This window comes from Corvus hawaiiensis, chromosome 15 (genome assembly GCF_020740725.1).
Source record: "Corvus hawaiiensis isolate bCorHaw1 chromosome 15, bCorHaw1.pri.cur, whole genome shotgun sequence".
NCBI lineage: Eukaryota > Metazoa > Chordata > Aves > Passeriformes > Corvidae > Corvus > Corvus hawaiiensis.
This window is the reverse complement of record NC_063227.1, coordinates 20,337,628-20,365,162: the sequence shown is the minus strand read 5'-3', so window position 1 is coordinate 20,365,162 and position 27,535 is coordinate 20,337,628. Positions and strand designations below refer to the sequence as shown.

The 27,535-nt window shown below is 52.6% G+C and overlaps 1 protein-coding gene and 2 long non-coding RNA genes across 3 annotated transcripts in view; all 3 read left to right on the top strand.

The window, feature by feature from the left end:
- LOC125333549 overlaps nt 1–7,233 on the top strand; it is a 135,278-nt gene extending 128,045 nt beyond the window's left edge. Inside the window, exons 12-13 of the long non-coding RNA XR_007206911.1 lie at nt 3,323–3,421; nt 6,602–7,233. This is a non-coding gene — a long non-coding RNA (uncharacterized LOC125333549). The remainder of the gene's footprint in view (nt 1–3,322; nt 3,422–6,601) is intronic.
- A 1,037-nt stretch (nt 7,234–8,270) lies between these two features.
- LOC125333550 lies at nt 8,271–11,015 on the top strand. The gene is made up of 2 exons (XR_007206912.1): nt 8,271–8,586; nt 10,464–11,015. It is a non-coding gene; the product is annotated as an uncharacterized LOC125333550 (long non-coding RNA).
- Nucleotides 11,016–19,751: 8,736 nt separating this feature from the next.
- Nucleotides 19,752–21,639, top strand: TLX3 (T cell leukemia homeobox 3). The gene is made up of 3 exons (XM_048320192.1): nt 19,752–20,181; nt 20,565–20,808; nt 21,383–21,639. The coding sequence occupies exons 1-3, from the start codon at nt 19,752–19,754 to the stop codon at nt 21,591–21,593; spliced, it is 885 nt and encodes a 294-aa protein (XP_048176149.1). The 3' UTR covers nt 21,594–21,639.
- Nucleotides 21,640–27,535: the final 5,896 nt, after the last annotated feature.

Below are 27,535 nucleotides of genomic sequence, written 5' to 3'. Positions count from 1 at the left end.
CTTCTGTCCCTCCCTTCCTTGCTCCTCCACAGCTCCTCCCTTCTTCCTGTACATGTCATGGAAATTGGCAGCAGGATGGGAGGGAGTTTGGAAGGGGAAAGAAAGGAAATAGGAAAGTCAGAAGGGAAGGGAGCTGCAGTGTCACCAGCCTCCCGTGCTGCTCTGGAAGCTTGATAACATTCCTTCCTGGACTAATGTGATTTCATCATGCAGGGGAAAGGCATGTGGTTCTTAACCTCTTATATATTACAAGTCTCAGCTGATGTGCTGTTTCTGACAGTTAAATATTTTTAGTTCAGGAATAATGGGCTGATTCTTGCTTTCAAGATAAATAAAAGCTGTGGGTTTTGTGTTTCATCTGGAAATTTTTGCTTTGAACATGGGAAATATCAATGTGAAAGTCAAGCTTTCTGGTAAAATAAATATTTTAAAACAACAAATTAAAATTTAAAGTATTTAATAATCTCTGAGTATTTAAATCTTCCTAGTGTTATTAGTAAATGATGATCCGTTTACTGATGTAGGAAGAATTGATGATGAAAGAACTAAGAATTCCAAAGGACATTTAAATTAGTAATCACAGTTCTTAAATTAAGAGCAGACTCTCTGAAGCTGGAGCTTTAGAAACCCACCAAATTTTGTATGCTAAACAATGAAAAAAATGTGAATTGTTCAGATCTGAATGGAAACAATGAGCGCTGTTACCAGTCAAGAATTTTGTTAAAATCTGTGCATGTTCCTGACCCTTCTAAATCCTTTGTAAAGGAATATACATGCTGCTTTCTCTGGTGTTAACGGAATGTTCCTTTTGCTAAAATGCGATTAGTTGCAGCACAGGAAAAGATCCATCCCAACATATGGGAAAGAGAAACGAGTTACAGGACTTGCAGTGGTGCAAATGTTGTAACCTGGCATGCAAAGCAGCCTTTTAACGAAAGGGCAGCTTCTCCTCCAGCTTCCTTGAGAACACATTTTCATAATGAAGATTGTCTTCACCAACATTTTCCTCCTCCATCCAAGGCTCTGAGGGAGGAGAAGCTGTGATGACTTAATTTATTGGAAGAACTGTTCTTTGTTCTTGCCTCTTCTGTCAGTAGTTCCTTTTGTAAAGAAGGGGAGTGGACTGGCCCATGGAGAAAACAGCCATGCACATGCCTGGGGTGAGTCCCCACTTGCTCTGGGATGCAGTGTGATTCCCTGCATGGCCAGCGATTTCTGAGAGGGTTCGTGCTCCTTATGAGTCAGAAGTGGAATTTAAAACTTTGGACAGCAGCATCTTGTCAGAGAAAAAGCCCAGAGCAGAAGGGAGGCTTTCACCACTGCCTTCCTGGCTGGCCAATATCAAACCACACAATTAATAGTTATTAATTACTATTACATACATAGCTTCATGTTGGCTTTGTTTTTATTGTATTCCTTGCTTTTTTCAGTGCTCTCAGTACTCCTTACTCATAGAGACAGATAAGTGCTTTCCAGGTGAATTTTGAACATTTTGGTCATCTTTCATACTTAGGCCAAAAACTTTCCAGAAGTATTTACTTTAGTTTGTTTTCAATTTAGAGCTTCTGAACTAGAGACTTTGAAGACAATCTCAGGAGTTGTTTGATAAAGCTGAAGTCTGAAGAGGTGGTGCTTTCCCTCTGGGTCTGTTGGGACCTGAGCGTGCCCTGTTCAGGTTAAGCATCACACTGGAAGTCTCTTTGTGCTTAGCACTTTTTCTAAGAAATATGGGTACATGAGCTGTGGTGCTCAGACAAATTCACAGCTTGGGTGGGTTTGGTTTATTACTTAAAAAAAGGCTTCTGTCCTAACAGCTGGCCTTGTTACAAGCAATGAAGATGAAAACCTAGGGAGGAATGAATTATAAGAAGTCACAATTATTCTTCATGTTTGGAAAACAAGCCCCTGTTAGTGCTCGTGCAGAGGTTTGGAATTGTTTGCTTTGATTCCAAAGCAGCATGGAACTGTTTTTGCCCTGTGAGTAACAGAACACAGTTTGTGTGATACCTAACTGTGAAGTCAAGTGAAGAATTGGCCTTTCCCACGCTAGACCGTGTGTTCCTAACCTGGATGCTGAAATGATTTGTGGATCTCTCTGTTCCAGGTGATTTGTAGTGCTAGGATTCATCTTTTTCATTTAGTGAAACATGCTGTTTGACTTCGCCTTGGTCAGTTATTACAGGCTAGTTTGCAGTGTGGCAGCTCTCTGGAGACCCCGCTCACAGCTACTCATTGGCCTAGAAGAAAGGATTTAATGATTTTCTACTTCCTCTGTGTTTGGTTTTAGGGTGTAGATATTTTATAAACGTGAGTCAAACTATTTACTGGTGACATTTTACAAATTTTCTCTCTGTTTAATCTCTAAGTAACGTTTTTAGGTTTGTATATGTTGTGGCCTTCGGCGTTTGGGACGAACATATCTCAAGGATATCTTAGAGCATTTTATCTTTAAATGGATTCTATTGTTATTTTGTAATTTCTTTGTACAAGAATGGTGCCAATCCCTAAAATAAGTCTTACCCTTCCCAGCTAGACGACAGACCAGAGGTACAGGAGTAGATCAGAACAAGAAGTGGGCTCAGAGTCAGAGCTTTGTGGGGCTCTAGGGGTGTGCCAGCCAATGGGCAAAGTAAATTGTGCAGCTTCTGTTTAGGTGCCAGCAGAACCTAATTGTGTGAGCTGATAGATGTCAGAGCTTTATAGAGCTGATGAAGTGGCTTTATCCCTGCTATAGAGCTCTGTAAAGCAAGTCACAGAGGTAAAGTAAAATGTCTAAACTCTGAGGCTGGGTTTGTAACTGTGGTGGAAAGGGTACAGATTTAAAGACCTCTTGCTGTAATCACAATTGCCTTGGCTGAAATAGGGAGTGCTCCTCTCCAGTGCCTGGCAGTGTCATGCACGGAGAAAGGTGGACATGGGAAAACCAGAATCGTGAAGAGCAGCCTGAGTTTTGTCTAAAACTCGTACAGAACATGTGTTGCTCTCTGGAAATAGTGTGACAACGGGGAAAATCCCAGAGTGAACATCAAATCCTGTACCTCAAATTAACACTGCTCAAAATCTCAGTTCATATTTGGTTGTATTTCAGCTTTGGCTTTAGAGCCAAGCTTTGGCATTAATTTTTTTAACTTTCTTCACCGGGTAGTTTTGGTTATGGAAATATTTTTTTCAAAGAATGACTTCTGTAATACCATGTTCATATAGGAAACATCAGTGATTTCAGCGTGGTTAGCAAAGGTTTCATGCATTTTTCCTTTTCAGCACATCACACAGTTTAAAAACAGCATCCATACTCATGTAAACTGTCTGAATTTTCTTTCAGGTGATGTCAGTCCTAATGAACACCATCATCTTTGGAGACTGCAGGAACCAATTGTCTGCTTCAAGACCTCTGCTTGGACTTACACTTCTCAATGAGAAAGTGAGTGTTTAACAGATTCCCCCAGATTCACTCTTCACACACCAAAATAGTAAAAATAGTTACACAGAGCTGCCTGCTGCCCTTCGAATTGCCCATCACTGTCCTTGGGCTCATTATGCTCACATTAGGAATGAGGAGTGGGTTTCAGCTCATGCACCATGTGAGTATCTTACAGATAGTTCACAGAGGTTGAATGGCTCTACTTTGATGAAAAATCCTCTCAAACTTTTACCCCAACTTTTACACCCAACCTTGGATCATACAAGGATAGAATTACCTTTTTCTAATGAACTTTGTTTTCATATTCCCAGAATTAAGCAGAAGTTATGCAACCTCATCAGGCTTTTAGATAGAAAGATGAAACAAGAACACTGTGAAAATCACATCAGAAAAATTGCTTCCTAGAGAAATAGTTAACCAATTTCTTTCTCTGAATGGTTTCCCCGGAACAACTGGCTTTGGGGGGCATTATCTGAGTGCTTACACTGAACTACTGGCATAGATTGCAATTTGGGTTGTGTGCATCCGTGGCAGATTCTGTAAACCAGGAAAGACGCTGCAGTTTGCCATTTCAATAAAATCTGAAGCTATGAATTTGGAAATCGCCCTCATGTTTCCCTGGTGACTTAGTAGCAACGCTGCTGTCTGCAGTGGGAGCCCTCTGAGGGAACGCCGTGCGTTGATCTGAATGCGTGCATTTTTTGTGTGGCGAGGCGTTGTTTCTGAGGATATTGACCTGTTGTCTGTGCCTTTCTGCAGAGCTGGCTCTAACTTTATTCTGAATTGCTTTATCTCCTGGGCAGTCACAAGCCTCAGTGTATTACTGCTTTGGAGAATGAATTGTCTATACAATAAGAGGGCGCTGGAAAAAAATCAGACACTAAGATTAGCAGCAACCGCATACATTAAAATTCAAACTGAAATCCCAGCCATGGAAGGAAACTAATAGAAGAAGAAAATATATCAAGAGGAGAAGCGCTGTCTCATCATTCACCTGTGCTGAAGGATCCAATTTTAGCCATATCCAACAGCACTGTCATTCATCTTCTTGGTGTGTTATTGTGATTTAAATCCAAGCTCTATAAAAGAGAGCAGTTCTTTTAAAATGATTGAGAGGGAATAAGGGTAAATTCAGTGTTTAGGAAAACTTTATGACATCACAATATTATACTTTACAGATGGAAGCAATATTTCCTACTTTGGAAGGAAAACTAATCATTTTCTATCTGCTCTGAGTCACTGCATCATTATAAAAGTGGGATATAAGTAGTTTTGTGCATTCCCAATCTTGTTCAAGACGACACTTTTGTTTATATAAGGCTTCTGATTTATAGCGCTTAAGGATTAGCCTGACTACATATTAATTATATGGTTTTGATGCTTCAATATAAGAAGAAATTAAATATTTCACTTGAAGATAAAACCATGGAGCTGTAAATCATAAGGAATAAATTTGTGGCTGTCAGAATATTCTTTTTACTGAAATTAGACTCGTTCTAATGATTATGTGTTTTGCTTAGCAGACATGGATATGTATAAGCACCTTTACTTATGAACAAGTCTTATATTTCCTTTGGAAGGGTGAAGAACAGGGAATAGGATTTGTAATATTTGCATTGCCCCTTTTGCATCAAGGTTATTTATTTCACGTTCAGAAAAAGTAGGACACGTACTTATATATAACTGTAAAAGTCATCTCTGCTTGGCTCATTCCAGTGCACTGCTGATTTATTTATTGGGAATGGGTTCCTTTATTTCAAATGGGGTCTCTGTCTCTACAGTTCCTGGGAAATAGCAAGCCTGCAGTTACCATGTTGAACTGCTTGTTCTCTTCTTCTTTTGTTTTAATGAGATCTTATTTGGCCATAATTCATTTCAAAGGGGAAGCATCATGTTTACTTGGGGGCTCAGAAAAATTGGGATTGATATGTGCTTGCACCAATAGGGTTAATGATGCCGAAATAGGAATCATACAGCCCACCCTAAAACAGCACTAATCTTTTGAGACAGCAGGAGGTCAGTGTGGACTGGGATGTTTAGAAACCCCAGGGCTCAGAACAGCTCCGTGGTGTTGGCACACAGATGTAACGGGGTGCTGAGTCCAGGAAGGGGAGGCAGAGATGTTATTCCATGCTGTTCCTTGGGGATGCTGTTATTGCTTTCCATTGTGGGGTTGAATGAAGTTCTTGGAATGTCTCTTTTCTAAAAATAACTTGTGGACACTGGACAAGGCCTCAGGGCTGTGGCCTCCTCTATCCTGGATTCTGCGTTGGTCACTGTGTTTGGTGTTTGGTGTTTGGTGTTTGGTGTTTGGTGCAGGCAGGTCCTGTGTCCTTCATGCCTGCTCCCAGGGCATGTTCAGAGTGGTTTAAGTGTTTCAGGACCCAGCTGTGTGATCAGCTGCTGCCTCTGCTCCCAGTGCTGCTGCAGTGGGCAGCAAAGATGGGGACACGGGGTGTTACTGTTTTCAGGGGAACTGTGCTGAGGGCATGAAAGTTGCCAAGGAGACACTAAAGCAAACACTCCCTATAATCCTGTGGAGTTGTTAGGGCTTAGCCTTGGAGTTACAGTTTTATTACATTTTCTTTCATTTTCCCATATTTTTGCATAGGTACAGGACAACTATAATTTTGATGATAATCATGTATGTTTAAGTTGGGATTTGTTTAAGGTTTAAACAGGTTTAAACCTTTTAAAGGTTTTTTAAAAAATTTGGCAAACAAATCCCAGACTTTTGTGCTTTCTGACAGTCTGTATGACACCCTACAAGTTACGTTAACTTCAGAAGTCTACTAAATTCTGCATACTAAAAGCTGATTCTCAGCCTGCCTTTAACAAGTTCTCTTGTTATACACCTGAAATTTGTGGAATACAGGCAATACTCCTCTAGAGTGGAATCAGACTGCTCAGGAACCTTGCCAGGTACGTGGGCACAGGTTCATCAGAATGGTTCATTCTCCTCTGAATAATTGTCTGTATCAGTGCCTATCCCAGGGATGTGTTTGTGCCCAAGGCCATGAGGCTGTGACTGACACAGCCAATGTAATAAAGACTGAACAGGGTTATTTGCCTTGCTTGGCTGTAGTAGCAGGGTGGTGGGCAGCTCTAGAATCCCCTCCTGTTCCATATTTCTAAGCTAAACCAACATTCTTGTAAGGTGATAAAAAGTTCTGCTTTAAGTGTCCGTAGTTCTGCCGGAATATGATGGGAATAGAAACGCAGGAAGTGATGCAGATGGCTGAGCTTCTCAAGAGCCCCCAGTGAAGAGCCCAGACTGGCACCACTCTGAAAAGGCTAGAAAAGTACTCAGGGATGCTGCTGCCACCTCTCTGGGGTGCACTGGGATTGGTTAGGGACCAACCCCCACTGCTGATCCCACTGCACCCCAGCCCTGCTGTACCACGGTGCTGCTGCCAGTGCCGATCAGGGAGAGAGCCTGGAGCTGCCTGGGACAGAGCCTGGCTGGGAGAGAACCTGACTGGGACAGAACCTGCCTGGGACAGAGCCTGACTGGGACAGAGCCTGGCTGGGAGAGAACCTGACTGGGACAGAACCTGCCTGGGACAGAGCCTGACTGGGACAGAGCCTGCCTCGGAGAGAGCCTGAATGGGACAGAACCTGAATGGGAGAGAACCTGCCTGGGACAGAGCCTGACTGGGACAGAGCCTGCCTGGGACAGAGCCTGCCTGGGAGAGAACCTGCCTGGGACAGAGCCTGACTGGGACAGAGCCTGACTGGGACAGAGCCTGCCTGGGAGAGAACCTGCCTGGGACAGAGCCTGCCTGGGAGAGAACCTGCCTGGGACAGAGCCTGCCTGGGAGAGAACCTGCCTGGGACAGAGCCTGACTGGGAGAGAGCCTGCCTGGGACAGAGCCTGCCTGGGACAAAACCTGCCTGGGACAGAGCCTGACTGGGAGAGAACCTGCCTGGGACAGAACCTGACTGGGAGAGAGCCTGCCTGGGAGAGAACCTGCCTGGGACAGAGCCTGACTGGGAGAGAACCTGCCTGGGACAGAGCCTGCCTGGGAGAGAACCTGCCTGGGACAGAGCCTGACTGGGAGAGAACCTGCCTGGGACAGAGCCTGCCTGGGAGAGAGCCTGCCTGGGAGAGAACCTGCCTGGGACAGAGCCTGCCTGGGAGAGAACCTGCCTGGGACAGAGCCTGAATGGGAGAGAACCTGCCTGGGACAGAGCCTGACTGGGACAGAGCCTGCCTGGGAGAGAACCTGCCTGGGACAGAGCCTGAATGGGAGAGAACCTGCCTGGGACAGAACCTGACTGGGAGAGAGCCTGCCTGGGAGAGAACCTGCCTGGGACAGAGCCTGCCTGGGAGAGAACCTGCCTGGGACAGAGCCTGCCTGGGACAGAGCCTGCCTGGGACAGAGCCTGACTGGGACAGAGCCTGCCTGGGACAGAGCCTGCCTGGGACAGAGCCTGCCTGGGACAGAACCTGCCTGGGAGAGAACCTGCCTGGGACAGAGCCTGAATGGGAGAGAACCTGCCTGGGAGAGAACCTGACTGGGACAGAGCCTGAATGGGAGAGAACCTGCCTGGGACAGAACCTGCCTGGGAGAGAACCTGCCTGGGACAGAGCCTGAATGGGAGAGAACCTGCCTGGGACAGAGCCTGCCTGGGAGAGAACCTGCCTGGGACAGAGCCTGAATGGGAGAGAACCTGCCTGGGACAGAGCCTGAATGGGAGAGAGCCTGAATGGGAGAGAACCTGCCTGGGACAGAGCCTGACTGGGAGAGAACCTGCCTGGGACAGAGCCTGCCTGGGACAGAGCCTGCCTGGGACAGAGCCTGACTGGGAGAGAACCTGCCTGGGACAGAGCCTGACTGGGAGAGAACCTGCCTGGGACAGAGCCTGACTGGGACAGAGCCTGCCTGGGACAGAGCCTGACTGGGAGAGAGCCTGACTGGGAGAGAGCCTGAATGGGAGAGAACCTGCCTGGGACAGAGCCTGACTGGGACAGAGCCTGCCTGGGACAGAGTCTGACTGGGACAGAGCCTGACTGGGAGAGAACCTGCCTGGGACAGAGCCTGAATGGGAGAGAACCTGCCTGGCACAGATCCTGCCTGGGACAGAGCCTGCCTGGGACAGAGCCTGCCTGCTGCTCTCCCAGAGGGCAATGTAGCACTTGCTCAAAAGTTCTCCAGGTGCAGGTGAGTAACTCTGGGTTTAAATTTCCAAACCTCATTTTTAATACTCTTTGCTTTACTCTTGTAGTACTTCAGAGACCTAAGGGCCACCTAGCTGATGAGCCAGGCTGACAGCAGATGTGGAGTCAGACTTGGTGATCTTAGAGGGCTTTTCCAACCTTACTGATTCCATGATGGCTTGAAATCCCTAAGAAAACATTGTTTTCCAAGAAAAACATATATCAGCGTGCATTTTCTCTGAGCTACCTTATCCTGAGGAGTGCAGACCTGCAGGACAGGATGGGGATCATGGATGACCCAGCCAAGACCCGGGAGTCCAGCTCTGCTGCCCGTGGTCGCCCTTCCCAAGGGCTCGGACAGAGGCTCCCATGGCTGCAGCTGCCAGCAAAGACTGGATCTGGCAAACGCTGGACTCAAACTTCCCACCATTTACAGGGGTCTTCACCTGGAAGTGCTGCGGAGCACTCAGATGGGCAGTGGGGTGGAAGTTCTCAGAGAGTTTTGTGGAAGTGCAGGCAGGGAGGGAAGGGTGCAGGTGGGAGGGGAGAGGGGCAATTGGGCCAAAGGAGCACCTCATCCTCAGTCCCATTTGCCTTCTGCCGTGGGGTGACCTCAGGGCCAGCACTGCCCCACCAAGCAGTGTGAGTTAGCACGGTTGCTCTCTGCTCTCAGCTCTGGGTTTGGAACCCCTCAGAGTCATTCTGCAAAGCAGGAGGCTCCTTTTAACTGCAAATGTTTAAAATTGAGCAGAAATCAATTTCCATTAGTAAGGAAATAAGCACAAGCATAAAAAAATATTAATAGAATAAAGAAGAAATTGCTAATTGCATCCTGTACCTCCACATAAGCAAGCCCCAGCTCACCACAGTGCTGCCAGACATCCCCGTGCAGTGGAGGCAGGCAGGATTATTGCCCCTGATCCGGCAAAGAGACCTTTGCTGAGATCCCATCAGTTTTGCAGGCACCTGTCCCCACAGTCCTGTGCAAGAAGGAGCCCTCAGGAGCTGTTCTTGGGGAGACTTTATTAGCTTGGCTGTTGTGAGCCAGCCAAGTCTGACACAATCACAGCAAAGAGCATGGAGGCAACAGACAAAGAACTTTTGAAAAACTCTAAATGAGAAGTGCAGACACATCTGGTGCTTTAAATTGTTTCTGTGTGGGTTTGGGATTGTTTTGGTGTTTAGATTTTTTTTAAAGAGAATCACAGAATGGTTTGGGTTGGAAGGGACCTTAAAGATCATCCAGTTCCAACCGCTTTGCCATGGGCAGGAACACCTTCCACTAGACCAAATAAACAGATGAGTTGTGATAAATGGCAGTTAAACTGTTCCTTTCAGGTGAGGATAGCCCAAGGGAGTGGTTCATGTTTGGGCTGTTGTGCAGGCTCTGTGGGTTGTCCTTCAGCCTCCGGTGTGGTGCCAGCGGACTTCACGTCCCACCCCTGCAGGTGGTGAACTGCTGGGGGGGTTTTGTGTGTTTGTTCTGTGCCAGATGGGTCTGGTTCCACCTTTCACCAAGCCAGGCTGGACTCTGACACTTGTCCTGAGGGAGGCAGGGGGGGCTGGCCTCGATGGCACATCCCAAGGAGCCGTGTGCTGGAGGGTGGGGAGGAAGGACATGGGATGGGAAAGCTTCTGGTTGCAGTGGTTTCACTGCTGGCTCTCCGCTGTTTCACACATTGCTGGCCCATGCTGACACGACAAATGCTTGTTATGTTGTAGAACTGGCTTTTGAGGGCACCTGTGGATTCTGTTTGTGAGTCTTCCTCTGGTTTTCTTTCCATTTAATATACATGATAGTTATTATTTTTACCACCTCTTGCGAGGCATCTCTCACTGCCAGGTCTCCTTTAACCAAACGTTTGGTGTTTGTTTTTCCAGGTCACTCAGAACATGCTGGAGAGATGTAGCCAAAGCTCTGCACAGCACAGGGGCCTCCGATCGCAGGGGTCTGGATGTGATTTGACAAGGACTTTGGAAACAGCACTGACAGTGCTCTGAAAGCGCTGGGACCCTGTTATATTGTTAGAGAGATTTTTTACCCTTGTGAAAACTATTTTTTAAAGATATCTTCTACCTTTTTCTATCTCTGGCCCAAATGTAAGGATTTTTAATAGTGAAAACAATGGAAAACCAGCCTTAGTTTGAAGAATGCTTTCAGCCTTTCTTATCAAAATTTATAATCCTGTTATTTTGGCTTTATGAGACAGTGTAGAAACAGTGCTTAACCAAAGAACAAAAGGATGTGCATTCCTTCTGAATTAGTCTCAGTTAATGATTCTCAGTTCTGTGCATAATAGCAAATAATATCTCATCAGCTAAAACCTCCAAGCTCATTCTTGAGGACATATTTGTTTGAAAATGAGATGAAAGCCAGTACAAACTTTATATGACACCTTTTCAAACTAATAAAATTACTATTTTTCTACAAAATGTTGTCTATTTCTTTGCAGCATGGGTGGTTAATGACAATGTGGACCACAAAGAAGACTGAAAATGAGCATTTTTAGGCTATAAGTATAGCAAGAAATTGAGAATGTTGCACAGAGTGAAATAAAGAGATGATGGAGCAAGAATTAATGAAGTACTGATAATGATATTTCACAAGTACACATTTTCCAGGTCTTTGGAAAGTGGAAAAAAAAAAGCCACAGAAGAAAATAAAGGTGTTAAAACACTTTACAAAGAATGAAGTCTATCCACCACTGCAGAAAAGAGACCTACAGTGGGGAGCAGTGGGTGTCCTGTGCTGGGCAGGAGGGGCTCTACTGGCTGGGGAGGCGCAAAATGAGTTGAAGGAAGACCTAAGAAAAATCAGAACTGTTTAAGCAATAAGTCAGTTTATTATGTGGAAAAGCTATTATGTGCAATTGCAAACTTGCTTTGGGATTGAGTTGGGTTTTTCCATTATTTACCTAAGAAAAAAAAAGATTTCACATGTTTGTCATGTTGGCTGACCTTTCTGAATTTAATATTTCACCACTGCTTAGATAATGGGAATTATTAATTGTGGCCAACAGGGAGGAAAGGTTCATACCTGTATTTCTTACAGGGTTTTTTCCAGTTTTTTTTCTTTGCAATTGTTACTTTTCTGCACATTTTTAAACAGCAGGAAGTACAGCTGCAAGGAAGGTGTTTTATCAGTTTGCTGTTTACATTTGAGCTCAGCTCGAAAAAGTATTTCAGCCAAAGGGTCTGAGCTGCAGGAGTGCTGAGCACCTGAGGAGTAATCCATGGAGGCAAAGGGATCCATGGAGGCTACAGAAATCCATGGAGGCTCCTGGAGAGCTGCAGATTTGGGGTGTTCCTTCCCCTGAGGTCGCATGGCGAGGTGTGAGGACCTTGTGGGAAGTGTGTGAGTCACATCCCCACCTCGGGCACCTATGGATTTGTGCTGCTGTTAAGTTTCAGTTTGGATCCCTAAAGGAAACTGGAACTTGTGCTGCTCAGTTGGGTCTTAAAAGCCGCAGAACCGATCCCCCAAGGCCTTGGGAAGGGGCCCTGGCAGTGCTGCCTCCTCTCTGACAGCTCTGGGACAAACCCTGCTATGGTCTCACGGCTCCGTGCATTGGCATTAAAGGCTCAGGTGAAATCTGATGGCTTCTGTGACTGCGTTCTGGTGAAAATAGAATCGTGGTGACACATCACGGGCACGTGATCCCAAACCAGCGCCTTTTCAGGGGAAATTGGCTGCTTTGCCGAAAGCTGAAGCTTTGGCACATGGAAAGGGAGAGTACACAGGTCCCAGAACTCCTGCCCAAGCTCCAGGCCTTCTCTAACACCCAGCTACAGCCTCCCTGGGGCACTCAGACACATCTCGGGAACATCCCTTCTAACACATCCCCTGTCACAGGTGAGGCTCCAAAGAGTGTCTTCTAAACTGGGCAAACTGGAGATGAGTGTTTAAAGGGCATTTTCACCTTGGTGAACAATTGACAACAGGAAATAATTTAGATCAGCTGATTGTGTAAGTACACTTGCTTTTAGGTTAGGAAAGGGAAAGCACAGCAGATAGGTTTATGGCTCCAGGCTCTTCTTTGGGAGGTTACTGTCAGCTTTGCAAAGGGGCCTGGTCACAGTGGCTGCAGCCCAGGTTTTCCACAGTGTTCGCAAAGCACGTGGTAATGCATTGCGCATTTCTTGAAAAGACATAATTGCCTTAAGAGCTTTGGAATTTTTTCTCCTTTAAAAAAAGTGGAAACATTGGAATGGGAAACGGCAGAGGGAGATGCCACTCAGAACCCAAGCAATTTCCTCACAAGGAGCAAGCGTGAGCCTGGTAATGCAAACAGTGGGGGACTGTAAAATAGGGCTGGTTCTCCCCCAGGAGTGTTTTATATCCTCGGAGAGAAAAGCACGGCCTGCAGAGGCTCAAGTGAGCGTCCGTCCCTCTGCGAGCCAGAGCAAACCCCAGAGCCTCCCACGGCCGGGCTCTGCTCGCTGGGGCAGGCGAGGGCAGCGCTGGGCCGAGTACAATTCGAGTACTGTGCCCTGCTTGCAAAAGGAGGCTCTGAAGATCTCAGCCCCAGCATATGCACACCTTACAGAGTAATTCCTTGGCTTCGTTAATGTTTTATTGCACAACGAGTTTACGATGACAGCAAACCTCTCAAACTGCGGCGGGATAACACGCTTCCTCACCCTATTAAAAAATAATGCTGGTGTAGATTTTATGTACCAGGGTGTAGACGGCTGCTAAGAGGCACTGCTTTGACAAAATTCTTTTTGAGGTTTACAGAAAGCATAATAAAATATGTAAGTTACATTTCTACAAACAAAAGCTATAACATAAGTTATTTATAAGCATGAGATACAAACGGTATCACGATAAATAAACCTTAATGGATACCTGTGGCACGCATCCTAATGTAATTTGCCCAGCAAAAGTCATATTTAGTAGAAAAACCTGGCAGCAGCTGCGTGTTGGTATTTAAAATAAGAATGAAAGAGGGAAGGAAGCGGCTGCTTCCCCGGCCTGCGGCACCTCCCTGCCTTCCCCTTCACCTGGGGCTGACACTGCTGCTCCGGGAGACCAGATGTCACTGCATCTTTCAGGGCTTGTCCATGATACCAGGATGTTCCCTGTTGGCTTCACTACAGCCTGATTTTATCAGAGGTGGCAGAAAGAAATTGAGCCCCATCTGCCCGTCATCCTCTGTGCTCTCTTCCCTTTCCATGGTAGCTCCTTCCCCAGCACCTCCCTTGTACCCTCTCCTTCTCATCTGGTCTCAGCCATTTGTGGAACAATGCATGGATTCTGAACTGACATAAAGTTTTGGCTCTTTTAATATAACAGGTAAGGTTACCAACCCCACAAAGATGTGTTTTGGAACAGAAATTGAAACCACTAAGGCACGTTGATCTGTCAGAGGCTTCAGAACCCGTCAGCACTGGCTCTGTGGGTGGGGTTTAACTGCTTCCACCCACTTGGGACATGGAGGACAGAGTTTTACTGGCACCTGTGTGTCTGGACCCTTGGGCAGGGATTATGGGGCAGGTGTCCTGATCTCCTCCACGTCATGGTATAGAGAATATCCCTTGTTCTGCTGGGGAAAAGGCTGCTGCGGGCAGAGCTCCCCTTCCCAGCCCTCCCCTCTGCCTTCATGGGGTGAGGGGAGGCAGGAGGGGCACAGCCCTCCAAACCCAAAGGAAGGGGCAGAGGGGAATGACCTTTGGCTGTGCAGCACCAGAGCTCTTCCCTCAGAAAAAAAAGCAGCTGATTTAACCCTTGTGGGGTGACAAAACCTTTTGTCAGCTCTGCTGAGCACCAGGAGCTGAGTGCCTGAGCCCAGAACTGCCCCACCACAGGCTGGCACGCAGGGTCCTGCTCCATCGCTGGGATGGCACAGCCAAGCCACTATTCTGTCCTGGAGCCTGTTGGCCACAGTGGTCCCCACCCAGGGGGGCTCATCGCTGACCAGGAGGACCCAGAGGGTCCCACAGAGCCCTGCAGAAGGTACAAGGGTCAGGACCACATCCCACTTCACTGCACAAACAGCCCTTGCCTGCCGGTGCCCTCCACAGCTGGGCACAGCTGGCTACAGGCAGAGCTCAGGCAGCAACTCACTGCACATAAGCTGCTTCTGGCTGTCCTGCCCTCCTTCCCCGTCCCATTACACCCCTCCCTCTCCAGCCTGAGCACTGGCATCACCCACCAGCTCTGCAGGAATGCTGCTTCCAGGGCTACGGCTGAAAACCAACTCGTGTCCTCTGTCATGCTGACTTCCACATGAGTTGTGTGCAATCACTCCAAACATGGTGGGTTTATGCAGCAGTATCCATCCAGAAAAGGCTGTGGAGAACAGGACTGGCCTTGCCCAGCCTGAGATCCACTGCCAAAGACAGGGGCTACAGCAGGAATTCTGGAGCTGCAGCAGGAACATCTCAGCACCTGCTGCTGCTTCCTGGTGCAGCATCATACCCTGTCACCCTGTAGGAAAAGACAAAACCCAGAGCAATGAGCGATGCCTTTGGGGATCCCTGCTGGCTGCCCTGCCTCTGGCACCATCAGGGAGCCAGACCAGCTCACAGCTCTGAACTCCTGAGTGTTAAGGAAGGGTCTGTGGACAATGGATGAGTTTGATATGTCAGAGCTGGCATGGCCTTAAGGAGGAAGATTTATTCGTGACACTGTGACAGCTAGTGAGGCAGCATGAAGGTGCTTCTGAAGAGCTGAGCTGTAGGTCAGACACTGGTCAAACCTCTCTTTGTCCATGCACTGGCTTCCAGCTGTTGGCAGTACCTTGGGCAAGGGTTTCTGGCACCACTGCTGGTCCCAGGCCCTGACAGAGGGAGCCACTGGAGGAATTGGAGCTTCTGGACTGCCAGGGGTGCAGCCCAAGATGCCACAGCCAGAGTGCTGGGGAAAGGGCAACGTGAGAGAAGCTGGAAATGCAGAAACGCAGCTGATGAGATGTACCAGGACATCTGGTGCTCTGTGGGGCTACTCACGGTGGTACAGGGGTCAGACTCAGGTGGACTAAAGCCCCAGCACAGCAATTCAGCAGCAGTGGAATGTGCTCAGCAGTTCCAGGTGTGATCCAGCTGTGATCACTGCCTGAGCTCACCGAACACCCTGCACCTGTATCTCCACAGCACTGTCACAGGCACGTCTGCTGCTGCCATGTCCCAGGGTGAGCCCTGTGGGCACTGCAGCCCTGGGCACCACCGTGACAGCTGGGCTGGGCCAGCCTGCACCTCCCACCCCCGCAGCTGCCTCACAAACACAGCGGTCACATGCTGGAGGGCTGTTCACAGCACCTGCAGTGGACGAGCTCCAGGCACTGGGGGGTGTCTCCTCTCCACGAGGTGCAGCACCACAGCCCATGCATGAGCAGCTGTGGAGGGTGGGTGCAGGGGGTTATCAGCAGTGTTCATCACGTGGTTTTATTATCTCAGCCTACAGGAAGCACTTTAAAAGCTGAACGGTGGCATTGGCCACTGCCAGGCACATGGGGGTCCTGCGAGGACATGGTCCTGCAAGGACGCCCTCCCTCCAGAGCCCTCCGTGTTTTGATCCTGAAGACATTCCTGGGGCTGAGGAAGGCATGTGTGCACCATTACCAAACCCAGGGACCACGGCAGGCTGCAGCACAGCCCCCTTCATGTCACCTCCATGGCAGCCAGGCCTGGGAGCAGCTCTGGGTTTCAGGCATGAGTGAGACAGCTGCCACATCTCTGTTGCCAGTGACTCCCAGTGACAGACTGGATGAGAGATTCTTCTGCCCAGTGGTGCCAGGCAGGTGGTCACTCCTCTTCCACAGTTTTATTTACTTTTTTCCCCACTTAACTTTGTCCCCCCATACCTTTGCAGACTGGGAGCAGTGCTCTCTGGTCAGCCTCTGTGCCCAGGCATCCTGGCAGGGCTGGCACAGCCACACTCCCCAACAGGCCCAAAGGGCTGTGCCCCAGCGTGTTCCTCTCTGCCAGCATCAGGCACTCGGCACCACATCAGTTAATACTTGTACAATATGCAGAATTTTACAGGGAATGACAATGCCACAGCAGCATTCCCACACACCTCAAGAACTCTCCCTTCCCAACCCCCTCCTGCCTGCATGGCTCTGTCCAGCACTGTCCCACTGGTGCTGCACAGCCTTGCTGCCCGTGCGCTGGGTTAGAGGCACCTGCAGCTCCTGCTAGTGGCTGGCACTCCCAGCGGGGCTCCTGGCATGCTCTGCCTCACTGTGCCATGACAGGCAGAGGCCACGGGCTGTGCTGTGCCATGCCGTGCCACGCCATACAAAGGCCATGCCATGCCAGGGCCGGGCCATGCTATGCCGTGCTTTGCCATGCCATGCCATGCCTGGGGCCTGGCCAGAGCCCAGCTGGGTGTGGGGTCTCTTACCTCCCTGTGATGGGAAGCCGCCTGGCTGCTGGTGCCCTGTGCCTGCCCGGGGGTCCCGCTGCCTCCCTCTGCCCGGTGGAGCCAGCCCTGAGCGGGGTCCGGCTCCCGGACACGGTGCAGGGTAACCCGGGTTTGGGTGGGCCCGTCGGCTCCCGCACCGCCACCACCCCGCGGGCACCGGGCCGGCGCCCGGCCCTGCCGAGGCTCGCAGCACCGGAGGGGCCAGGGCGCGCCGTCAGGGCCGCAGATCCGCCCGCTCCGCGCCGGGAGGACGCGGGGCCGGGAGGGCGAACCCGGTACGGAGCCACGGAGAGCGGAGCCTGGCGAAGCGCGAGCGGAATTTCGATCAGAAGGAGCCGCGAGGCTGTGCGGGGCTGTGCGGGGCTGTGCGGGGCTTTTCGGGGTTATGCGGAGCTGTGCGAGGCTCTGTGCCGGGCTGCGCGGGGCTCTGCGCCGTTGCGAGGGGTTCTGCGGGGTTCTGCGGGGCTCTGCTCCGTTGCGAGGGGTTCCGCGGGGCTCTGCGGGGCTCTGCACGGGGCTCTGCTCCGTTGTGAGGGGTTCTGCGGGGTTCTGCGCCGTTGTGAGGGGTTCTGCGGGGCTCTGCACGGGGCTCTGCGCGCCCCCCGCCCGCAGAGGGGTGAGGGAGACAACGCGGCTGCAGGAGAGCTGCATTTAAGGATACCATACGTCCGGGGTTATTAATTATAAAACATAATTAAAGTAAAACTGCAGAACGTCAACATATTAAATTTAAAAGCTAATATTAAAATAGCGTTAATATTTAATAAGGTAGCTGAGCGTTACAGAGCTGTACGCTGATACTCTATATTTAACTGTGTAAAACCAGGAGAGTTTTCCCAAAGAAAAATGTATTGTTTAGCTGATTATCAAAGACTCTGTGATATATTATCCATTTCACAAAAATAATATAGATATCTTTTTAAATATAGTAATAAAAACATACTAGTGCCTTTTAAATATACTATTACTTACCACCCCTTTTCATATTGTACTATCACAGACACTTTGGAATTGGTTTAAAAGCACATCATTCATTATTCAAAGCTCATCTTTGCATATTATTCCAGCTCAAGTCTGCCAGGCTCCCTGTGAAATCGTTCACAAAATTGATAACAGCAGACACACACGCAATAAAAAGATCGCCTTGGGCAGCCCGAGCTCCCATTATGCAGATCGAGCTGCAATTTTCTCTAACAAAGCGTGCCCTGATCCAGGACTGGGTGGCACTTTATTTATTTATTTATTTACTTACTTAGCCTCCACCGGTTGCCTTTTCCTTTTCTTTTTTTTTTTTTTTTTCTTTTCCTTTTTTTCCCCCTCTCCTTTTCCCTTCTGCCCCCGCCCCGTCGCCTCCCGCCCGCCCCGCCGGGCCGTCCGGAGCGGGGCCCCGAGGGCGGTGCGCCCGCGGCCGCTCCGGCGGGGCCGTGCGGCTCCGCACCAGCTTGCGGGATCGTCTCAATCGGATTAGCTCCGCTCCGGGGTGCGGCGGCTGATGGCGGCTCCGCTCTCCCGCCGCACCGAGCGGGGACAATCCGATTAGGGCTGCCCGGGGCCGGGGGTGGCATCGGGCGGTCCCCCCGGGGGGTGGGCGTTTATTGGCCACGTTAATGACCGCCGGGCAGGGCGGGGCTGGTGTCCCTCGGTGCCGTGAGCCGGGGAAACCTTCTCGACGGCCGCGGGCCGGGACGCGCCTCCGTCAGCGCCCGCGCCGGGGAACTCCGGGCGGCAGCTTCGCCGCGGACGTCGGACCCCGTCGGGGCCAGACCCTACTCCGACCATGCGACCCGTACGGAGCATGCGGGGTCTCACAAAAGCCGCACCTGGCCCCGCTTTTACCGTGGGGCCGCCGCGGGAGCGGAGCCGCGGGGAGCGGGGCCCGCAGGTGCCGCCGGGCGGGCTCCGAGCGCAGCGCCCGTGCCCGGCAGGTCCGTCCCGCTCGCTGCCGCTGCCGGAGAAACGATTCGGAGCGTTGCGGTAATTGAATACTAAGGTTTAAAAACTAATCAAGTCCTTCCTGTCACCGCTCCGGCATCCCGGGCTCGCCCTGCCAGGTGTTGATCAAATGCCATTACATTCTATTAACAGGGAAATTCTATTCCCTGTTTTCATTTCCCTTTATAAGAGGGAACTAAGTAAATGCACTGAGCGTTATTTAATTGTTAACGCCTTGAGTCCCGTTCGGCCGTCAGGGACCGGCTGCAAACACGCTCGGCGGCGGCGCCGGGCTCTGCCAATTAAGCCCAAACGGAATCTCGCCCTGTAGGGTCCGGGACGCCCCCCAGCCCGGCCCCGGGCACGGCCTCGGCCCGCCGCTCCGCGCTGCCGTCGGGGCGGGAGCCTGGGCAGCCGCGGGCTGCGGGGACCGAGTCCCGCCTCGCAGGGTGGCCTCGGGCCGTCGGGGGTCGCGGCTCGGGCGGGCCGGGGCCGGGGCCGGGGCCGGGGCCGGGGCCGGGGGGGGGAGCGGCGCCCCCGACGTGCGGCCTCGGCCCCGCCCCCGCCCCGCGCGGGGCCATTGTTCGCGCGCCCCTGTGATGTCACCGCGGCGGCGGCGGCCCCCGCGCCCGGGCGCGAGGCCGGTGCGGAGCGGCGGCAGCCAATGGGCGCGCGGAGGGCGGGCGGCGGCGGCCAATGGCGGCGGCGGGGGCGCACGCGGCGCGGGGCGCGCGGCGGCCCCCGGGCGGTGACGGGGCGGCGCGCGCGCGCTCCGCAAAGTTTGGTGTCGGCGGCGGGTCCGGCCGGGCCGCGAGCGCAGCGCGAGCGGCGGCGCCTCCACAGCGGCGCGAGGGCGGCGGTGGCGGAGGATGGACCCGCCGAGGATGGACCCGCCAGGGCCGGCGCAGGGCCAGCACCAGCACGAGCCCATCAGCTTCGGCATCGACCAGATCCTCAACAGCCCCGAGCAGGACAGCGCTCCCCCGCCGCCCCCCCGGGGCCCCGACGGCGCGACCTTCCTGGGCGGCCCCGGCGGCCGCGGCGGCGCGCCCTACCCGGCCCTGCCGGCCCCCTTCCCGGCCATCGCCGCGCCCTTCGAGGACTCGGGATCGTACAGTGTGAACCTCAGCCTGGCCCCGGCCGGCGTGATCCGGGTGCCGGCGCACAGGCCCATCCCCGGGGCCGTGCCGCCGCCCATCTCCAGCGCCATCCCGGCCATGCCCGCCGTGCCCAGTCTGGGCAGCCTCAACTTCCCCTGGATGGAGAGCAGCCGGCGCTTCGTCAAGGACAGGTTCACAGGTAAGGCGCCGGGGCGGAGCGGGCGAGCCGGCTCCCGACAACGAACGGAAGGGCCAATAAAAAATATAAAACGAAATAATAACAGTAATGCGAATAAGAATAAAAGCAAAGGCGGCCGCTGGATGCTTCCCTCCCCCGCGCTCGCAGGGAGCCGAAAAATCGCTCTCCTCACGGCGTGGATCGCGCCGGGCGCCCCGGGGGGCTGCCGGGCCCCCCTCGCCACCGCAGCCCTTCGACGAGAGGTGGAAGCGGGACCCCGGGGAGCCGCGGTCCCCCCGGGGGCCGGCGGGGCGCGGGCGGCCGGCGGGCAGAGCGGCGGCCCCGGGGGGGCGGCCGGCACCGTGCGGGCGCGGGGCTGACCCCTGTGCTTCCCACCCGGGCAGCGGCGGCGGCGCTGACGCCCTTCACGGTGACACGGCGCATCGGGCATCCCTACCAGAACCGGACTCCGCCGAAGCGCAAGAAACCGCGGACATCCTTCTCCCGGGTGCAGATCTGCGAGCTGGAGAAGCGCTTCCATCGACAGAAGTACCTGGCCTCGGCCGAGCGCGCTGCCCTCGCCAAGTCCCTCAAGATGACGGACGCCCAGGTGAAGACCTGGTTCCAGAATCGGCGCACCAAGTGGCGGTGAGTCCCGTGTCCCCGGAGCCGTCCCGTTCTGCCGCCGCCCCCGGCGGCGTCCCCCGCCCGCCGCCCCGCGAGTCCCGCTCCGGCCGGGATCGCCCCCCTTGCCAGCTCCTGTCAGCCAAACCACTGGGGGTGAATTTTTATTATTACAATATCATAATTATTATTGTCATTATCTTTATATATTTCTTTTTTAATAGTCCCCCATTCGGAAAACGGGGGATTATTCGTAAAAACGAGGGATTATTCGAAATAACAGGGAATCGTTTGAAGAAACGGGGAAATAGTTTGAAAAAAAAAAATCGGGGGAATGCTGGGAGAAAACGGGGGAATATTTAGAAACGGGATTACTGGGAAACGGCGGGTTTCCAGGCTCTTCCCGCGGCCCGCAGTGCCTCCGTTCGCGGTCAAGCGGTGGCCGCCCGCCCGGCGGTGCCTGGCCCCGGAAGGACGCGCCGGCTGCCCTGCCTGGTTCCCGCGGCCGCGGGCCCGGCCCCGGGCCGGCCGCTCCCCGCGGAGTCCCGGGCGGAGCGTGCCCCGTGTCCCGGCGCGGGCTGAGCGTGTCCCCCGGCAGGCGGCAGACGGCGGAGGAGCGGGAGGCCGAGCGGCAGCAGGCGAGCCGGCTGATGCTGCAGCTGCAGCACGACGCCTTCCAGAAGTCGCTGAACGAGTCGATCCAGCCCGACCCGCTGTGCCTGCACAACTCGTCGCTGTTCGCGCTGCAGAACCTGCAGCCCTGGGAGGAGGAGAGCGCCAAGATCCCCCCGGTCACCTCCCTCGTCTGAGCCCGGCAGCCAGGGCACGCAGCGGACTGGCCGGCGGAGCGCGGCCGGCGGCTCCCCCTGCCCCGGGGCCGCGGCTCCCCTCGACGGGGCGGGTGGCGGGGCGGCGAGTGGCGCCCGCGGGGCCGAGACCGGGATCGGGTCCGGCCGGAGCCGGGGCCGGAGCCGTTTCCCCGAGGCCGGCGCAGAGCGGAGCCGCTTGTATATTTGTGTCGATGTTCCACTAGGAAGGGAAATATGTCACTTTTTGTAAGAAGTGTTAATACTTTAATTTATTTATGCATCGAGATTTTGGGCACTATTAATATGGAATTATATAAAACCTCGATTATTTATATCGAAATCTGAACATAGGTATTTTGTGTTGGCTTTGGAACAAAAGGCTATTTTTTTTTTCCTGTTCTGAGGATAGTGTAAAGAAAAAAATACCTCCCTATCACTTAGCGGAGGGGACTCGGTGGAGCCGGTGATGACTCATTAGCTTCGGAAACCCTATTAAACTGAAAAGCGGTAGCTCCCATCTGTCCCAGGTGAAGTTAATGTCAGCTGTAATTTATTCACCGTAGTAATAAGGGCTCCTTCCAGGCACCACACGCCGTTCTGTCCTCACCTTCCCAGCCGATGAGCTTTAGCGCCCCGAAACAGCACTCGCTCCCTGCGCCACCGGCTCTCGAGAAAGCGCCTTATGTTTCATAATAAAGAAGATTTGGGGTTGACACAGACCATGTATAATACTTTGTACTTGCCGAGACGTGTAAATAAACGTTTTCTTTACAAACGTCTCTCCGCTTCCTGCCTGCCGCCGCGCCGGGGAGAGCCGAGCCGAGCCCGCCGGGCCGGGTGCTGCGTGCCGGGCGGCAGCCGGCGGACGCTCGGCGAACACGAAGGAGAGAAGCCGAAATGAGGGCGGCGAGAGGACCGGGGAGCGGGGCCGGGACGGCGGGCGGATTCGGAGCTGGGCTCCGGCGGCGGGGCCGGCGCGGTTGTGCGCGGTGCTGTCGCTCTCTCCGCCGGTGCGGGGGAAGCGGCCGGGAGCGATCCCGGCTTTGGGACACGGTCGACAGCGCCGCGTGGGAGCGAGGGGCGGCCGGGCGGGAGGAGTGAGGGGCCGTCACTCCCCGGAGCAGGCGCCGGTGCAGGCACCGCCGGTCCCCGGTAATTTCTCCCCGCCAGCCACGCGGTCCCGGCGGTTTTCGTTTTGCTGCCTTTTCTGCGCGCACCGCGCCGGCAGCTGGGCGGCGGTGGCTGCGGCCGAGGTTCCCGGTGCTCACCCCCAGCACCGTTGTGCAGGGAGATTTTTCAGAACAACCTCCCGTAGTTTTCGGGCCCGGTGCCCCGGCCTCCACCAGCGGGGGAAGATGCAAAAATGACGTTTTTAGAAAGCAGCCACGGCCAGGCGTGTTTCCCCTGGCCATGGGCAGGAGCCGGCGCTCCCGTGGCCGCGTTCCCGGGAGGAGGAGGCTCTGCCGCTTCCACGGCCGCAGCCCGGCCTCGGTCATCGGGAGGCTGCAGGAGCGTAACGCCGTTCCCGGGCCCGCTGGTCCCGGTCCCGGCTGCGGCACAGGGCAGTTCAGGGCCAGGCAGCCACGCAGGGCGAGGGACGGAGAAAATATTTCCCTAACTGGTTCTTTTCTCAGCGGTACCAGGGCACGGGCTCCAGTCGATTTGGTTTGTTGGAGGCAGGCTATGGAGATCCCACGGCAGGGCCAAATCCAGTCACACCGGGGTGATGGTGCTGGGGCCGTGCAGCTGCCCGACTGGTGCCGTTCACCAGCCAGAATGGGCAGCCTAAGCTGAAACACCGATCGAGGGGAGGTCTCTGGCTGAGAAGGAAGAAAAAACAACGGGGAAATCTATACCGGGCGACAGAGTGCGAGGGACGGCCGCACTCCGGTCCACTGTCCCCACCAGCGCCCCGCCACTGCTGCGCCCCAGTCCCAGCCCGGCCCTGTTCGGTGCATTCGTTATCCCACCGCCCTTGGCCGCGCGGCGATGCCGGGACTGCTGGCCCTCGGCGCTCTCCCCCGCATCAGCACTGAACGCGGGGAGGAGAAGGAGAGAACCCCCTGGTACCGTACACAGAGCAGCCCCGAGAAACCCGAGTGTTACTGAAAGCGTGGAAGAATCCAGCTCTGAGTGGGGATGGCATACACGGGCACACATATTCGCGTGTGTGTTGGTGTTGCGTTCTACCTCCACCGTCGAACATCCATAAAGTGCGTTTTGTTCAACACATCATTGTTCTTTAACTGTTCGAACACCCCATAACTATAAACTTCTATGTTCCCGATTTCCCTGCAGTTTTTCCCAAAATGCTGTGAGCCAGGAGCAGTGTATTTGCGGGGAGCAAAATGCTGCTGCGTTCTGCAGGAACCGGCTTTGTGACGGGCGGGGATCCTGCGCAAAGCCACGGGGTGCTCACAGCCTGTAATGAACGGCAGTGCCGAGTGGGTCCGAACTCGGCAGTGACAGCCCAGGGGTCCCCTCGCCGCCGCTGCCCGTGGGCAGTGCCACAGGCAGCAGCATTGAGCCTCGGGGCACCCCAGTTTGTCAAAGGATTTAATAAACCACAACCAAACTTCCATTTCAGCTATTTGAGTAGTCATCAAATAGCGGGATTTATGTCCCGGGAGCTGCCTTGGGCTTGCTGGAGTCTGTGGCTGGTGTCTTTGTTCCCGAGGAGCTGTCTCGAGGTGCGTTTTGAGCTGTGCTGAGGACGAGGGACACAGGCTGCCTCGTGCATCCGTGTCTTGTAAGACAAGAGCGCGTGGGCGGTACAGAGGTTCTGATGTGCGCCGTCGTGCTGAAGGGGACACAAGCGGGGGTTACCTCCAATTACTCTGTCCAGTTAATCCAGTGTTTACAGGAGCCTCAGGGAAACACCAGTTGGAACAAACACACGGTATTTCTCCCTGTGGATGAGAGCAGTGTTCCCTGCCAGCCTGGTTCAGGTGTGACAGGATTGTCTGATGGTCCCTGCTGTGTCTCTCTGAAGGTCAATCAACAGAGAGAGACACCTGAAGGGGCCTACACAGACTTTAGACCCTACCAGCTTGAGCCTTTTCGTCCCAAGAATTGTAATTGTGGAGCATGTGGCTGCCTGGTGGAGGAGAGGACACATTTTGGGGGTGGGCTGGCTGTTGTCCTGATCCTGTTGATTGTCCTGTCCACATTTTGCACTTGGACTATGGGGTGGGCAATTTAAGTCGAGCTGTTGTGTATGGGCAGCTGTTTGACTCCCCAGTTTCTGAAACGCCCTTCTTGCAGCACAGGCCCTGGCTAGTTGTGGGGGAGCATGGTTCACCTCTCACCCTCCCACCCATCACTAAATGCTCCTTTACCTCCACGGGAGACTCCTCAAAGCACTGCAGTCAGCCGAGGAGGAGATCAGTGTGTGCAGGCAGGGTGAGGGCAGCAGCAGCTCCTGCAGCGGTATTGCAGCATGGCTGTTTCAGGGGGAGTCATTTAAGTGTAGGCAGTGAAAGTCATGATGGAGATGTGGTCTGAGAGTGCTGAAGATGCTGCACATCCCGTCAAGATGAGTTTTAATCTGTTGATGCTTGATGCTGCTATGAAATTGATAATTCTTAGCATTTGGATGATCTTTCCAAAGCAGTCTTAAATCTGCAAGTGAAACATCTCTGTGAATTTATGTTTTGAAAAGCCCATGCTATGTACCTAAACTCCTCTGTTTGGAAGCTTTAAGCCCAGAAAAACTTGTCTTTATTGAACAAGGATGGAGAAATGCAAGGAGAATTAAGGATTATTGAACTGTCAGTGGGACTTAATTTTGGACAGGTCGTTTTCCAAGCTTTGCTTAATTGTGTGTGTGAATGGTCTCCCAGGTATGGCTGAGCAGCTCCGTGGGTGGATGCACAAGGCAGAGTTTGGCGTGACTGGAGGAACATTGACCATCTCCTCAGAGCTCCTGGCTTTGCTTAAGCCCCAGCCCGAAGCAGCCCCTGTGCCATGCCCTCATGCACAAACCCTCTCTGGATAAAAATGGCTCCACAATTTGCCTCTCTAAGCATTATTTTGTGCCCAGGGTATTAGATGTTACAAAGTAATGCATGGTGATCAAATCTGTATAGGCAATTCTTTTCCTAAATGGGCCCTAAAATCAATGGGTTATTAGCTCTCCTCCACTCTGTGATGAAAGCCTGGTCCTGTTAAACATGCAAACTACACAATATTCAATGCTTTGGTTTACAAAAGTGTTTTGCTCAGCTAGGTCATAATTTAGCTCATTTATAGCTGACATAAATAACACTGAGATTAACATCACACCTCTGAACTTTCCTCGAAGCATGTATTTCTGCACCGAAATCATCCCCGCTGCCGAAGAGTAATAATTTAAGGGCTGTGACTCACCCAGGTGAGCACTTGCTCACGTAGCTGCTCCTCCTCAGTCAGTAGACTCCCTCCTTTCATGTTGCCTGCGCGAGTTGGACCAGGTGGATGAAGTACTTGCTTCTGTGCAGGTGGGCATTTTTTGAGGAAGAGGTATTTACACCATTGGTTTTGGCTATTTGGATCATTTCCCTTCAACACCATGTGTTTCCCTTGCCCACTCTTTTGAGTCTTTTAAGCTCCTAACTTTTTCCTCATGCAGCAGAATATTTCTACTTGGTGCCCACTTGTTTCTGGGTATCCGAGTTTGCCTCTTGGAGGCACCCAGGTGGCTTTGATGGGCAGAGCTATAGTGCAGTTTGTGGCAGTTTGCCACCCATGTGCTTTTCCCCCCTTTTTGATGGGGTCTCAGCATTTCTAGACATTTCAGAGCCCTTAAAAACCTGTTGTTAAGGTCAGAGCAGTAATGGTATTTAGATATATACTCCCATGAATTTAATTTTAGGATAAGAAATAAAATATTCTTTCCAGATCATTGTGACAATAGGAGCCAGCTGTATAAAGGTATCTCTGCATCGTCCATTCAGAAATGTCCATGTGTCCTTTGTAGGATGTGCCCAGAGCTGGAATCCTGGGAGCAGGAAGCAGAGATGTTTGAGAGGGATCTCGTGCTCTTTGGGCAGCACAGATGGAAGTTTCCACACCTCTGCAGGAGAGGTGTGAGCTGTGCTCTGCCTCAGCCCCATGAACTGTGTGATCACAGAATCCCAGAATTGTTTGGGTGGGAAGGGACCTTAAAGCTCATCCTGTTCCACCCTTGGCAAGGGCAGGGACACCTTCCACTGTCCCAGGCTGCTCCAAGCCCCATCCAGCCTGGCCTGGGACATTTTGGTGCAGGTGATGCTGGGTGTCCACAGACTGTGCTCCACCGAGTGGGGCCTGAGCTGGCTGGGGTGCTGAGTGGGGTAGCCTCTAAACACCCTCACAAACTCAGACCTTAGGCCATTCTTCAAAAGATAAAAATAAAACAAAAAGAGTGAAATCTGCCTGTGGACAGTGGACTCCCAGAGATCTCCCAGTAGCATCTCCAGTACCCATACAGACATCAAGGGTGCTGTGCTGGTCCTTGGTGAATGTTCTGAGCTAAGCCTGCAAATATTTACCTCCTGGGAGTCCAAGGGAGTGATTTTGCTCCTCTTTGGAGCATCTCCCACTTCCACATGAAGAGGCAGAGAGAGCAGGATGTTGTTATTTACCAGCATGTGGGATTTGCTGGGTCCTTTGCTGCTGCTCTGCCCGGTGGCAGGACCACAGGAATCAGACCCAGCTTCTTCTGTCCCTGTGCCAGCCAGCCCAACAAAACTGTACCTGTGCCTCATCCTAGCTTGGGCCAGTTTGCTGGAATGGGCAGAAAACTGCCCTGTCTCCAGCTCTGCTGCACATCTGAGCTCCTTGAATGAGTCTCTTCCCCTCATCAGGTAATTCTGGATGTTACATGTTGGCAGTGAGATGCATTTCACCCCATGCTATGGCCGGCTTCCCTCAGGAACTAATCCAGGTAGGAAGCAGTGCCATGGCAGATCAGTGTGAGCCCC